Genomic DNA, 13,476 nt, shown 5'->3' with positions numbered 1-13,476 from the left:
TCGTTTGAACGTTATTTTGAAATATAAATATGCAACCATCACATCAATACCAGGGACACCAGGGTATTATCAAACATAAAGAGGTGTACATTTGTAACTATAGTTACTATAATACACTACGTTCACACGCCAACGGCAGCTGCCAACGGACAAGAAAGGCGTATCGACGGTTGCAACTTGAATGTAGCTTGCCCTTTTGAATTAAGAATAGACTGCATTCCGCGGGAGACAAAATACCCCTTACGTTTTTAAAAGCAGTTTAATTGTTCCGTTAATAACTAGCTGTAATTAGTATTTATTGGTCTATCCTGTGCCAATTAAATTAAACCGTCAAAAGGGTAGTGTATTCTAGTTTTCAAGTCCTCTAACAGAAATTAAGAGTACAGAGATGTAGAAGTGTTTTATTAGATTAGGAAAAAAATTGGTACCACCTAATGTAGGTACCAATTAAGTATGTACATTGGGAACATATGACACGGCTAAGCGTCAATTGGCCTAAGATTCCTTTTCACGTGAACCTTAACATTTGTTTCATACAGATCGCTAAAGCAAGTCTGTAATTTGTGGTATAACTCGCGCCTCCCTTGCGCGTATTAATATAGCAATCATACCGCAGTATGTGAAGACAGGGTATAAAAACAAAACATCTACAAACTATGCTACAAAACATTGGCCCATCTCGTTCCCAGTATATCTTGACCCCTAGATCCATATCAAGTGTGTGTGATCATAGGCCTGATATGCCGGTAGATATCGTCGGCCTAAGTCGCAAACCTCGTAACTCCTCCGGGGGAGTTACGAGATTTGCGACTATAAGTATTGTTGTTCAAGGTAGCAATTACTAATTTCCTTGAAATGAAGTTACGAGGTTTGCGACTTAGGCCGACGATATAGATATACTAGTGTTGTGAATAAGTTAAGCCAGCCATGTAAATTAAATAATACTTATAAAGGTTGGAATCCGCTCAGACGTGTACAACGAAAAAGGACAAGAGTTTTAAATGTCTGGAGAATTTAAATACAAAAATAGTTTGCAAATAAGACGCTATGTTTTCTTTAATACGTTTTTTTAAGATCCGTTAGTACGTCAGAAAGAAAAATATGTATTAAGCCATATGTATGTTATGTGTACCATAAATATGGACGGTACCTACTTATATAGACATGTTGTCTTAAGACTAAAAAATAACTACATAATAGCTTATAGTTGGATGGTAACCAAACCCCACCTTCGCTTTTTTCTCTAATAGTCTTAGACAAATGAAACCCTTAAAACGTCAACAAAATATCTACAAATAATTTATCATATGACATTTGGATGTAACGTTTTTCAACGTAACCGTACATTGACGGTTGGGGGCAGGTGGCCCGGCGGCGGTTAGCGCAGATGCCAACGAAACCGTTCTTGTACGTTTTAACTATTGCATAATGAATTAGTTTAAAAGGGAGGTAAGAAACGAGAGCCTAATACTTGAGAACATTTAATGGAGCATTTCATAACGAAAATGTTTGGCGCCCATTTTTGTTTGAGACTACAATTTTTAGGCAAAGCCAGAAAACTTAGTTCACGGAGCATTTATTGAACCTTAAATCGGCATAAGTAGAAGTATGCTCAGCAGTGGGCGACTGAAGGCTAGAATGATGATGAAGTAGAAGTATTAAACTAGCGTAGTAACGTAAGATACTTAGTGGGTTGCTAATGACAACAAAAAAATGACAAATTTAATGAGCTCAAGGCCGATGTCATGCCAGATGGACAGATCAACTAAAATTTAAGGACAGCCTAAACATATTTCATCAGTACTCAGGAAGAGGCGCAACGGCAAATCATGTTCAATGTCTTCAAATGTCATTTCATTAGCAAAATATGAAACAGTTCAGACACACGGTGCTGACTGGAAATTAAGTTACTTGTCTAAATATTCAAGCTGGCTTGGGGTACAAAAAAGTACCTACGTCCTACATATTATATAAAACAAGCACTGATACGCCATTTAAACTGGTTTAAATCAGCTTGCATTGCCAATTGAAATAGATACGCAATTTAAAAACATACCTGAAGGGTTGTTCATGTTAGTTTGACACGGTTTTCCTTCGACGTGATTCCAATCGCCGTTAATAAGGTTAACAATATCATAATCGTCGTAAACATGCGTACGATACACATGTGCTGTTGCTAGGACGGAACCGTTTTTCATACATTCGCACATCTGCGTCCTCCTCCGTATCCTGTCATTAAACCTTACAAGAAAACGAAACGGCTTTTTTGTTCAGTAATGTAGTCGACATTTAAATTGCTCTGAAATTGCGTATATAGTAAGTACAGAATATTGAAGGTACAGAGTTTAGCTTCATACAACTGTGGGAACGCGCAGCTTCGTTCTTTGAAGTTGTAGCTCTGTAAGTTGAGTCCTCTGTGGTAGGGGCAGTAATGAGTGGTGGTTATTATAGTCAGTAATCGAAATGGGACTGTGTCTAACTAACACCATGACAGCCGAGATGGATTGTCAACATGCCTGCAAGCGCATCGACTTGCTCGCTCGCCAGCGAGTAACCTATTGAAATCTGCCCGAGGAGAATTCGACCTAAATGTAACAAAATAAGATTGCTTTTCACGTCGGCACTCGATCGACAACTAACCGCGCGTTCGAGCCGTGAAGCGGTAAGCGTCGCGACGCCGCACACTCGATTCACAACTCAGAAACAAAAGAGCTCATGGTTTATAATTAAATGGCAGTTGTAGCCGCGCCGGATTACGGGTTTATTTGTACTGCTCGGCAATTAGGAAGTCATTCATTAGGGTCCCTAAGTTTCGCAGACGTGGGGGTGCCGCGTGACGTCATGCTGCTTCTTTCGCAGCGCAATGATTTCTAGCTCGGTGCACCGACTAGCTCATCAAGATCACAAAAAGTAGCAGTGGAGAATGCTGAGCGACGCACAATACAAACAACAAGGCCGGCCTCTTCCCGCGCGCTGGCGCCACCGCGAGCGACAAGGACAGGGAAATGCTAAGGAGTACAAAAATAACCCTCGAATTCGTCGTAGTATCGTAGATCCCTTTCTCGAGCGATAAGGACGCAAGATACTTGCGGCGTCCCAGAATGCATCTGTCAAGTTTAACAAAAAACGCGGCCCTGGAATTTCGGGATGTCTCAGCGCGGGACACATGCTCGTTTATTTTTTAGTGGAGTTTCATTCAAAAATTGTCAACGGATAGGGAGATTTGTGTAATCTTGTTAAGTTAAAGCAGGTCACTTAAGAACCAATTTAGCGATCGTTCGAATAGTTAGCTGACATTTATTGGTTCCAATTCAGCCGGGACGCTTATGATTTTATGTGGCCGTGTGGGGTCAACGGCTAGTAAGGCGTATGGCCAGGCGCTTCGTGGGAAAAGGAGCTAGTAAGTATCAGTTTCGCTTTTAGCCTTCCGGTGAGCGGGGAAAGAGCAAGACGAAAGTACCAGCGGCGCAGCAGCGTGCAGAAGCCTTGACCCTGAGTCGGAGGCGTCGACCGGAACGCATAGCGAGCTACATTGCGAATCTTGCCGATTCTGCCATCGCTCGGCTGCTGCTGCGATCTTGGTACATTCCGCTCGCACGCGTACCTTCCGATGTTGCTGTTTCATCGATAATTGCATCGATTAATCTCACATAAGATTTACAGAGAAGAAATGAAGGCTAAAGAAATTGAAATGTACATAGAAAAAAGTACAAGTGAAGTGAAGTTGGTCTACGCGGCTGGGTAACGTCAAAATCGAGAGTTATTGTGTATAAAAAGGCCGAACATCAAAAGATGGCGGGGAGAGGGGCTCATTGATGTGAAACCGGTCCGCTCGTCACGACGGGGATGGATTGCTCGAGCCTCTAGCCACAGACACAATATCGGAGTGGATAATGTTGTAGGAATACGGGAGAAGCAATCCGGTAAATGTTATAGCTTAAAAGTTACAATCGACCGTTGATTCGAGGGAAATTGACGTTCAGTAAAGTTAGACACAAATCCCATATCATAAGTCTTGTAAATAATTTACAAAAGCTGACTCCGAACGCGTATAAAAATATTGTTACACTCATCCCGCGCAACAACATAAGTTTTAACCAACGTTTCGGACCCAAAACGCATCGATGCAAATGTAACTTTAAAAGCTACACGTTACATGTAAAACACCTTGCGCGCATGTAAATCGCGACAGGATAAAGTATCGTTTATGGAATTGACACATGCAAAGCACACGCTGGTGCTACAAATCAAAGGATCTGAGAGGCCGACAGGAGGTCAGATCGACAATCGCAAATCGAAACCGATAGTCGCGGCGACCGGACGTGACGCGCTGCGTAAACGCGAGAATTTTAAACACACCTTGTTTCAATAAGGCTGACATTCTTATACCTTGCTAAATGTATCACTATAAGACCAGTATAAGAATGATTCTTGAGATCCACTACAACTATCCTTCGTTAGGGCTGTCAATGTTCAGTGGAGTTCCACAAGATAGGGCTAAGAAATTTTAAGTTCATTTCATGGAAGCATTGGAAAGTTATCTAGATTGTATCTTTTTTTTATGTTACTTGAAGATATTTTCTTGAAGATTTTTATTTTTTACTACATATTTGATACACGGCTTAAAGACCACTGCACCGTATAAAACGTCCCTCGCCGCGTGTATGTTTGGGTGTATGTATGTTCGCGATAACTGAAAAACGACTGAACGGATTTTCATCCGGTTTTGACCAATCAGTAGTGATTCTTGAGGAAGGTTTAGGTTTTGTGTAAACCGTGCGAAGCCGGGGCGGGTCGCTAGTAATATCATATAATACATACAACGCCAAAAACACGCCATTCGGGCGCGGAATACACCAAAATATCCTGAAGCTTGAAATCTTGTGTGGGTCTCATCTTAAACTGGTTCACTCAAGGCGATTTGCTCAATGCATTGGGAGTATCTACTCAAATGTCACTAGAACAAAAGTGTCCGAATTTGAATAAACTCACGTCCTTAAATCAATTCCATAAAGACGGGATTTGACAAACGGAACGCGATGTTATTTTGTTATTCATGTCATATAAAACTGTGTCGTTAAGACCGTTTTAGGAATCGACAGGAATAAGTAATAGGTATCTAAACGCTAGCTTTCACAAAATGTATGAATGAGTTTTATAACTGTCCTCAACACGTGCGTACGCTAACAGAGAATATTCCTTGAATAGAAAAGTGACAATAAAGTAGGTATTATTACATTCAATTTAAAAACAGCTTTATATGCTATTTTAGAAACTACCTGCCTATTTAGAATAGAATAGAATAGAAAAATGTTTATTCAGGCAACACTACAGCATAACAATTATTTCCTTTTAACTTAGGAAAGAGTCATGGTCGACCTAAGATATGGCGGGAAGACTAAAGATAACTTTATTATGGAGGATAGGAAGTCTATAAATGAGGCCGTTGATTGGGATATTTGGAGTATTCATAGGTTACAAAAACATGGGGTATTGCGTACCTAACTGCCGATCCAATGTTCATAGGTACCACCCAGATTATGAAAGCGAATTGCCTGTTTCAGTCATTTCCATTTTAGGTGTACTTCCTATCATGTTACTTACAAACCTATACACAAGTTTGTAATTAGTTAGATCTGTTACCTATATACCTACCTATTTGTGTATGACAACCTCCAATACCTATAGTATGTATCTTTAGGTATTTAAATAAAAGTAAACAAACAATTTGTACATTTTCGGGTAGTTATAACATTTATTGGTTAACCGACTAATTACAAAACCGCCTGGATCAGTCAATGAACGACCTGACTTTAAGCTACATTATTTAATCGTGTAATGTTTTCTTCTACCCTCAACTTGCTTAAGGAGCCATTTGAGGGTAGATTTTGTTTACTTTTTTTTAAATACCTAATGATACAGAGTATGAAAATATCGATAGGTATGTCTAATTCTGAAGCAATTAATGAAAGCGCACATACTCGTGTTGTTTTAAATTAAATGCCATAAATGATTTGAATATAATAATCTTCACAGCTTTAAAGGTACTCAAAAATACAGGTAGAAATCCCGTGAAAGCTCATAAAGACCGTATTGAGTTACCCATTGTACTGACTGCAAAAAAATATGCTTTTAGATGTTCTTGGAACCAAGGCAGAGCTACCTGAGCTGAAATTCAATAGAAAGAAAATAAACCCAAGATAAAGTACTCATTGAGCGTAAATCGGTATTATTATAGGAACTAACTTTGCGAAATTAAGTGGTCGGATAATAAACTTTAATTGCTTTGTATAAGGTTGATTTTGCATCTAGTGTATAACACGTGAATGTTGTTTATTTTTGCCTACCACGATGTTTTTTCAGCATCTTGTAAACTAGAAAAAACTACCTACCTACGGTATCAATACTATACGCCATACCCTTACAAAGGGATGCTATCCGTCTGTTTGACCCTAAAGTAAGCCTTTTCTAAGCCTTGTAAGTTGTACTAGTTACAAGTACAACCCTTGCTAAAAAAATAAAAAGACAGCCTTTCTGGCTCGATCGAGCGTCATCTGTCATCTCACATTTAACAAACGAAACACAACAAAGGTCTTATTTCTTAAATCACCCTAAAAAGTAAAACATAAAACGAACTTTCGCGAAATGTTGATTTAATATCGCGCTCGAATAAAAACAAAACACGGCCTAAATATAACGACCTAGCGTGATACCTTGTCACATTGAACGGCTTCGGCGTCTTCGTAAACATTGGTGCGTGGAGCGCGGCGCGGTAGTTAGACATGGTTGTAAGTGGTATGTATATTTAGGGCAGGATGAAAGGGCTTGTCTGGAGAGCTGCTATTCAAAAACCTTTAGTTCCAAGTGCATCAAAAACCGACCAATTTACCGGTCATAACTTTAGCGTAGCTTTTATGCATGTCTGGGTCAGGTTATACTGGATATAAGGCTCATAGTAGGGAATGTCTTGTGATGTAGTTTTGTGTATACTGTATACACATGCTAGGTGTGTGGGGTAGGGTCAGTTACTGGAAAGTTTACATTTTCTTGTCTGTTGTGTGGTTCTTATGATTTTTATAGTGCAGATCCATTTTGAGTTCGCGCAAGGTTTTAGCCGACAGCCGAAGTGTAAGTAGTTTGTACATGTATGTACATATAGGTATTACGTATGTGTGTAAGTCGGTACATACGTCTACGAGTACCTATTTGTCCTTTCCTGCTTATGATAATATAACTAACAGTTAAAAACATAATAAACCGCTATTATTATCCGAGAAAGCAAGGCAAATTATATTATATAAATAATAGGTATGTCTTTAATCTATCCTAGTTTTTACAAAATACATTTCCATTTAAACTACATATTTAATATGGTGACTGTTATACCAATACAACTAAGTAATAATCAGATTATTATGTAAACAGAGCTCCGCTCGAGCTTGGCCGGTTTTTTACTCTCATTTTACGATGTCTGGATGCAAGTCTGTGTGCATCGCTTCAACTGCGAAAGAGCGTAAGCGGCTATGGTAAGTGAATGCCTTTAAGCCTTTATAAGTATTGTTATATCGCTGTATTCGAATCGCCTACAAGGCTATCGCTTCAGGCGTTGCCAGTGAAAGCTTGTTTATGTATTTATTACTGATGATAGTCTAGGCTTATATTGGTTTCCACGGTAAGCAATGCCTATAGTAGCAATGGTAACAATAGTAGGTACTTCTTATGTGTATGTTGGTCTGTAGGCAGGTCTTTTTGAAGCACGAAGGGTTGTATTGTATCGTTTGTGTGTGTGCAGCATGGGAATTGTGGAAAGCTTTGTGTTTATTTTGAACTGGGTTTGAATTTGTTCTAAAGTACTTACTAGGTAACTAAATGAGTTAGGGGAGCATACTATGAGCTTTTTACTGTATTTAGTTGGTTTCTTACCTGTCTTACGCAACTTTACCTATTGCAAATTTTACGTCTACATAGGTTAAAGTTCCAAGATAGATCATAATATGGTGTAGCTAAATAGGTACGTACCAGAAGTTTGAAAAGCTTAAATTAATGATAGGTAGGTACAAACTAAGTACATACTTACCTTTTTGTTTTGCTTGAAAATAAGCTTATCAAATGGGCTTAATAGACAAAATAATACTAATCTACCACAGTCGCCATCAGATTGGCCAAGGTGTTCAAAAATATCTAAACAAAGGCTCTATTAGCTAGACGTTACATACAGTGTTTGTTCAGATTTGTTTTGCAACCTTGCCCGTTCTATACATATCCTAACATAGAATATTGATTACCTTTCAAAGTGTAGGTAGCAGAAACAGGATAGGAAAGTTCCAAGTTCTAACCCCCGGCTATGTATCCTAGCATGTTATGTTAACTAGTTAGCGCAAAGTAATTTCATGCCAAGCCAACTTTGCCTAAGATCTGTCAGTGTAGTACCTACTACACTACACTGACAGATCTTAGGCAAAGTTGCATATTGTCGGTACCCTACCAATGGTAGGCAATTTTAACCTTAGTGTTCCGTAGAAAACTTTGTTCACGGAACACTTATTTTTAAGTTGGTGACTTTTCTAGGTGCTTTATGATGCAGGTAGGTATTTCGACAAAAGCTTTATGAATTATGATGTACTTACCTACCTATCTCGACAAAATTTGTACCGACAATGTCCGACATTGTAAAAATGATGACTTCTCTTCTCATAACACCAAAGTTACGTTATTCTAACACCTAGGTGCATTAAATAATAACGTTCATAAAACATGCTTCCAACAACATGGATACGGAAACAAACATACAAGGGTACAGAATAACTGCTACAAATGAAATGGCAGTTTGGACTTAGGATTCGAAAAGCTTAAATAATGTTTAAATGATCGAGTTTGTAAAGAGTAATAAGAACGAGTGTATCTACTAGAACTAAGCAGGTATGCCTCAAACTAAGTTTGTTTACACAAAATACAGTGAAAAAAGTTGGAAAACAAGACGTGCAACAAGAAGCCCTCTCGCAAGCCTACAATGTTTCACGTAAGGTGATACGAAGCTCTGTTAATGTTAATTATTAGTTCCAACACAGCCCAAGCCTATCCTAACAACCCGCAGTCGATCCATCCACATTCTACGATCTAAAAAACATCGGAGAATAGATGCGATCTTCGCGCACATTTCGACAATTCCAGAGAAACCGACCCACGCCTTTGTCGGTGTTTTACAACAGAAAAAACAACATCCCCTGATTTTTTGCCTAAGGGTAGGTAACCTTAATTAAATCCGAGTTTTTTGCCACTCGAACAACTTTTTAGACAAGTTCACGATTAACCACGAAGGCATGCTACACCTGCCTAGCAACGGTAACATGCAACGAAACTATTCTACCCCTAGAAACTAGCGTACACCGCCTACCTAACCTCACTTTCGTAGAACCAATAAACAAGCCGCCTACAACGGTTAAGCTACGACTACCGACTACCTACACATTAAACTAACCGAAATACAAGCACCTAAGCTACTTTTAACAACTAATCGATACATTTAGCGGGTCTCGGGGCACGAACAAGCACTCGTGGGGTAGGTAAACAAAACACTACCTACAAAGCACAGAAATTGTGGATTCTGTGCGAGTTACTGCGAATTTCGCGAGCTAAGGGAGGATAGAATATAACCTAAAAGCCAACGCACGTGCGCCCTTACGTAAGGGTGGAGACGCCGGGTCACAACAGCTGTTAACGTACCTTGTCTGCCGACGATCTCGGCGACGTGCTCCGAGGATGGTACAGGGACGCACTCGGTCATGTTTTGCGACTTCTTCGCGCGGTCGTCCGGCGGCGGCGCGAACCCCAGGGGGCTCGCGAGAGGGTTCGCCGTGGGCAGGCTCTCCCCCAGGTTGAGGAGGCTCAGCTCCAGCGCTAGTTGGAAGGCGCGCTGGTCTTCTACCAGGCCACCGCCGACCGAGCCGAGCTCGCCGAAGAGGCTCGACGGCATCTCCACTTGCGAAGCTATTTTGCTGGTTAAAGAGAGGTCTCCCTCTCGTCACTGGGTTAAAATGTGCGTTCGATCGTCTATGTGCCGCGCGGAGGCATGGACGCGTGCGTGCGGGTCGGCTCGCGGCGGTGAACTGTCGCTCGCCGGCCGGCGGGCGCAGCGCGCACGCGTGGCGCGCGGCGGCGCGGGGCGCGGGGCGCGGGGCGCGGGGCGCGGGGCGCGGGGCGCGGGGCGCGGGGCCGACTGCATCAGGGCGGCATCGCACAGCTTCCGCCCGCCCTGTACTACGACCACGCTACCTGGCTACTAGTCGACTACTACCTATACTAGTATACACTCTTATGTAGTTTACATAATAACTGCGGCCGTTGCACTTATTAAAAAGTGTTGCGGTAGGCACAGGCAAATCACACCATTTCTGCACTGAATTAGTCTACTTACGGGGATTCGTTAAGGCCCTGAACTCATTAGTCTTATTACTTCAATACAAGCTAAATACGTAGGTAATTGAAAACATTAACTTAATTATTAAAACTTTGAACAATATGATTAATGTTTGTAACTTTTCCAGGCGTGAGGGTTAGGTATATTTAAATTTTCTTAAAATTCGTCAGGTTTCTGCTTTGACGTTTCGACAATTTTGTAATCAACACAAATATTTTAATCAGAATCGTGGACCGTGATCCATGATTTAAATAAACCGAGGAACAAGATTTATTCAATAACAAAACTTATAAACTATTATGAAAATTAAGAATTAATCCAAAATTTTTAAACTTAGTATAAGTATTAATTATGTTGTTTAAATTAAGGCGAGGTATAGGTACATACCTACATAGCCAAGACATTTAATTTTGATGATGTTAGCCGGAAGTGGGTTCTTATCCGGACCAGGCGCGGGCGTTCGCCGAAGTGATAAGGAATCAGGGAAATTAATTGAGATCACCGAATAAGTATTGGCGCCATAGGTATTTATCATTACAGTCATGTATGTGAACGAGCCAGGGAGGCATTCGGATTTCACAAGTTGTGACAGTTTTGATACGAGCTTGTAGGTCACTCGCCCTGAATATTGCATGCGAAATGAAAATCGTGCGTGAGAGCGCAGCAACCACCAAGATCACCAAACATCAAGGTACTATCAAAACAATAAAAAAATGTTAGGTAAATCAAAATTTGCCTCAATATTCTATTGTAGGCAGGTACCATTCCACGTCCAATTTGTATTTTGTCTCACAGTTTGCTTAATGGAGAGAGTGAAACGCAATGACATCGGACCTTGGTCCAATGTCTTGATATTGGACAGATGGAATAGGTACCTCTACCACCCTAAGCCAGGCTAAGAAGGCAGCACAGCCATAGATTACGTAGTATTAGCAGATACATATATATAGCAGAGATAGCACTCTCGATGAAATCTTTCTCCGAAGTGATAAGCTGATAAGGAATCGAGGTAACTAATTTAAGTTTGAAATTCAAATAACAAAACAAAAGTCTATTATTGCACGTGTCAAAAAATAATTTCTACAAAAGATTTCTATACCCCATTGTCTCAAAAATGAACGAAGAAAGGAATTATCATAAGTTACCTGAGAAAATGTAAAGGTGTGAGTATACAACACGAAAGAGAATAGAGCTTCGATAAGGCACAATGCTGAACCCTTTTTGATAAAACTGCCACGGTTGTTAATAAATAGATTATCTTTTATCAGTTCACAGCTTAAGCTTTCAAGAGTATTGGTATCAGTGGAGCTGTGATTTTGGATTATTGCGGCGTTTTTTTAGATTTTCAGGTAAGGTTAGATGAGGTAGGAGAACCACTAACTAGGGCAAGCAAGAGAAATACTGTTTCTCTTGCCCCAAGCAAAATAAACTATATTTCTTTTACATTACTTAAATAGACAGTTTTCAATTTATTTCATAATTAAAATAATACATAAAAAAACATAAAACTAATTACTTAAAAACTAAACTTAAATATAAATATAAACTAAATAAGTATAAAAAATAAAAAATTGCCTACTGAAGCCCGTCCCGGGCTGCCCCCGACGCAAAGGTGCCCATCACGCTCGCTGCGTTGCCGCGTTGGACTGCGATGGACAGCCTTTGCATCAGGAAAAACCCGGAGCGGGGGTCAAGGCCTCTTTCAAGCAGGCGACGACCCAGCTCCCGGAGGAAGGACATACCCTCAGCGCACCAACATCCTGAGGTCTCGACGTTACTTAAATTAAGTTGCAAAATGTTGCTTTATGCATGAATTACGTACTCTTTAAGGATGACACACTAGACTGGCCCGGGGCCGGGCCGGAGCTTCCGGTGCTACGTTTTCTATGGAAAGCACCACGTGATCACCGATCAGCGTCATATAAAATGATTTGTCCGGGCCCGGCACGGTCTAGCGTGAGTCATTCTTTATTTGATGGCTTCCTAATAGTACCTATATAGTTCCTTTTTTAGCATTAGAAAAATACTAAGCGATCTTGACGTGTCTTTTAAATGAAAAACGCTTTTTAAAAATCAGTAACTATCACTTATGAAAGCAAAAGAATGTAAATAATCGTATATGATTCATAATTGTTACATATTTGCGGTGATTTATTTTTCAATAAAAATACACGTCAAGATTGTTTACCTTTTTTTTTCTAATGCTAAAAAGAACGAACTATAGTCGGTGGCGATAGCGATCCTGCCTATGAAACAGGAGTTCCAGAGTTCGCAAATTCTCAAAAAAACAGTACAGACCTTTAATTTTTCAGTGCTTACCTATGTACAGTACAAAGGGCTAACTTCCAAAGCTCCAACGTTGGGTGTCACTAATTTTCGTCTACAGGTAAAGCGGTGTGTTATTAGTGACTAATGCACATTCACAGTGTTGCTGTATAAAAATGATCCTTATATCTATTCGCAGTAACGTCGTGATTTGTCTGCCCCACTAAGCAGTAATAAATGTAACAGCCATTGACACGTCAGTTTGAATTTGGAATTTATTGCGCAGGAATACGAACGACAATTGAATGACGTTTTTAACGGTTGTTGGTGCAGTAAAAATTGTATCGAAAGATAGTTAATACGTAATAGCATAAACGCGAACCACCCTTTAAAGTCTCAGTTTTTCTGAAAGAGATTTGATGGGGACTGAGAGATCACCAGTATATTCTTGAGCCCGATATCCGTACAAACTACATATGTGTAAGCGGAACTAGCAGGCAACCATGCTCATGCCTAGTTGCATGCTAGCATATATAAATGTAGCCATGCTCATACCTAGTTTAAGGGAGCGTTCAAGTATTACGTTACGAATTTGGGGGGGGGGAGGGGGGTCTTGTAAAACGTTACTATGCGTTACAGGGGTGGGAGGGGGTATTTGAACTACGCGTTACGTAACATTGTTTTTTAACCCTTCAGAACGGTCGCGTAGAGAGATTCTCTCACGCATTTTTTAAAACGTGTTTTTTCTCAAAATTTTAGACATTTCAAATGTTAATTAATAATATTAACGCGAT

At 40.2% G+C, this 13,476-nt stretch overlaps 1 protein-coding gene across 1 annotated transcript in view; it reads right to left on the bottom strand.

Moving 5' to 3' along the window:
* The window catches only part of LOC134798845 (RNA-binding protein MEX3B), a 62,652-nt gene extending 52,536 nt beyond the window's left edge, over positions 1-10,116 (bottom strand). The window contains exon 1 of the mRNA XM_063771232.1: positions 9,724-10,116. Within this exon, the coding sequence (XP_063627302.1) occupies positions 9,724-9,973 (250 nt within the window). The 5' untranslated portion in view covers positions 9,974-10,116. The remainder of the gene's footprint in view (positions 1-9,723) is intronic.
* Between the last annotated feature and the right edge of the window lie 3,360 nt (positions 10,117-13,476).

This window comes from Cydia splendana, chromosome 17, assembly GCF_910591565.1.
Source record: "Cydia splendana chromosome 17, ilCydSple1.2, whole genome shotgun sequence".
Classification (NCBI taxonomy): Eukaryota; Metazoa; Arthropoda; class Insecta; order Lepidoptera; family Tortricidae; genus Cydia; species Cydia splendana.
Note: the sequence above shows the minus strand (reverse complement) of the source record. Positions and strands in the feature narration are given on the sequence as shown.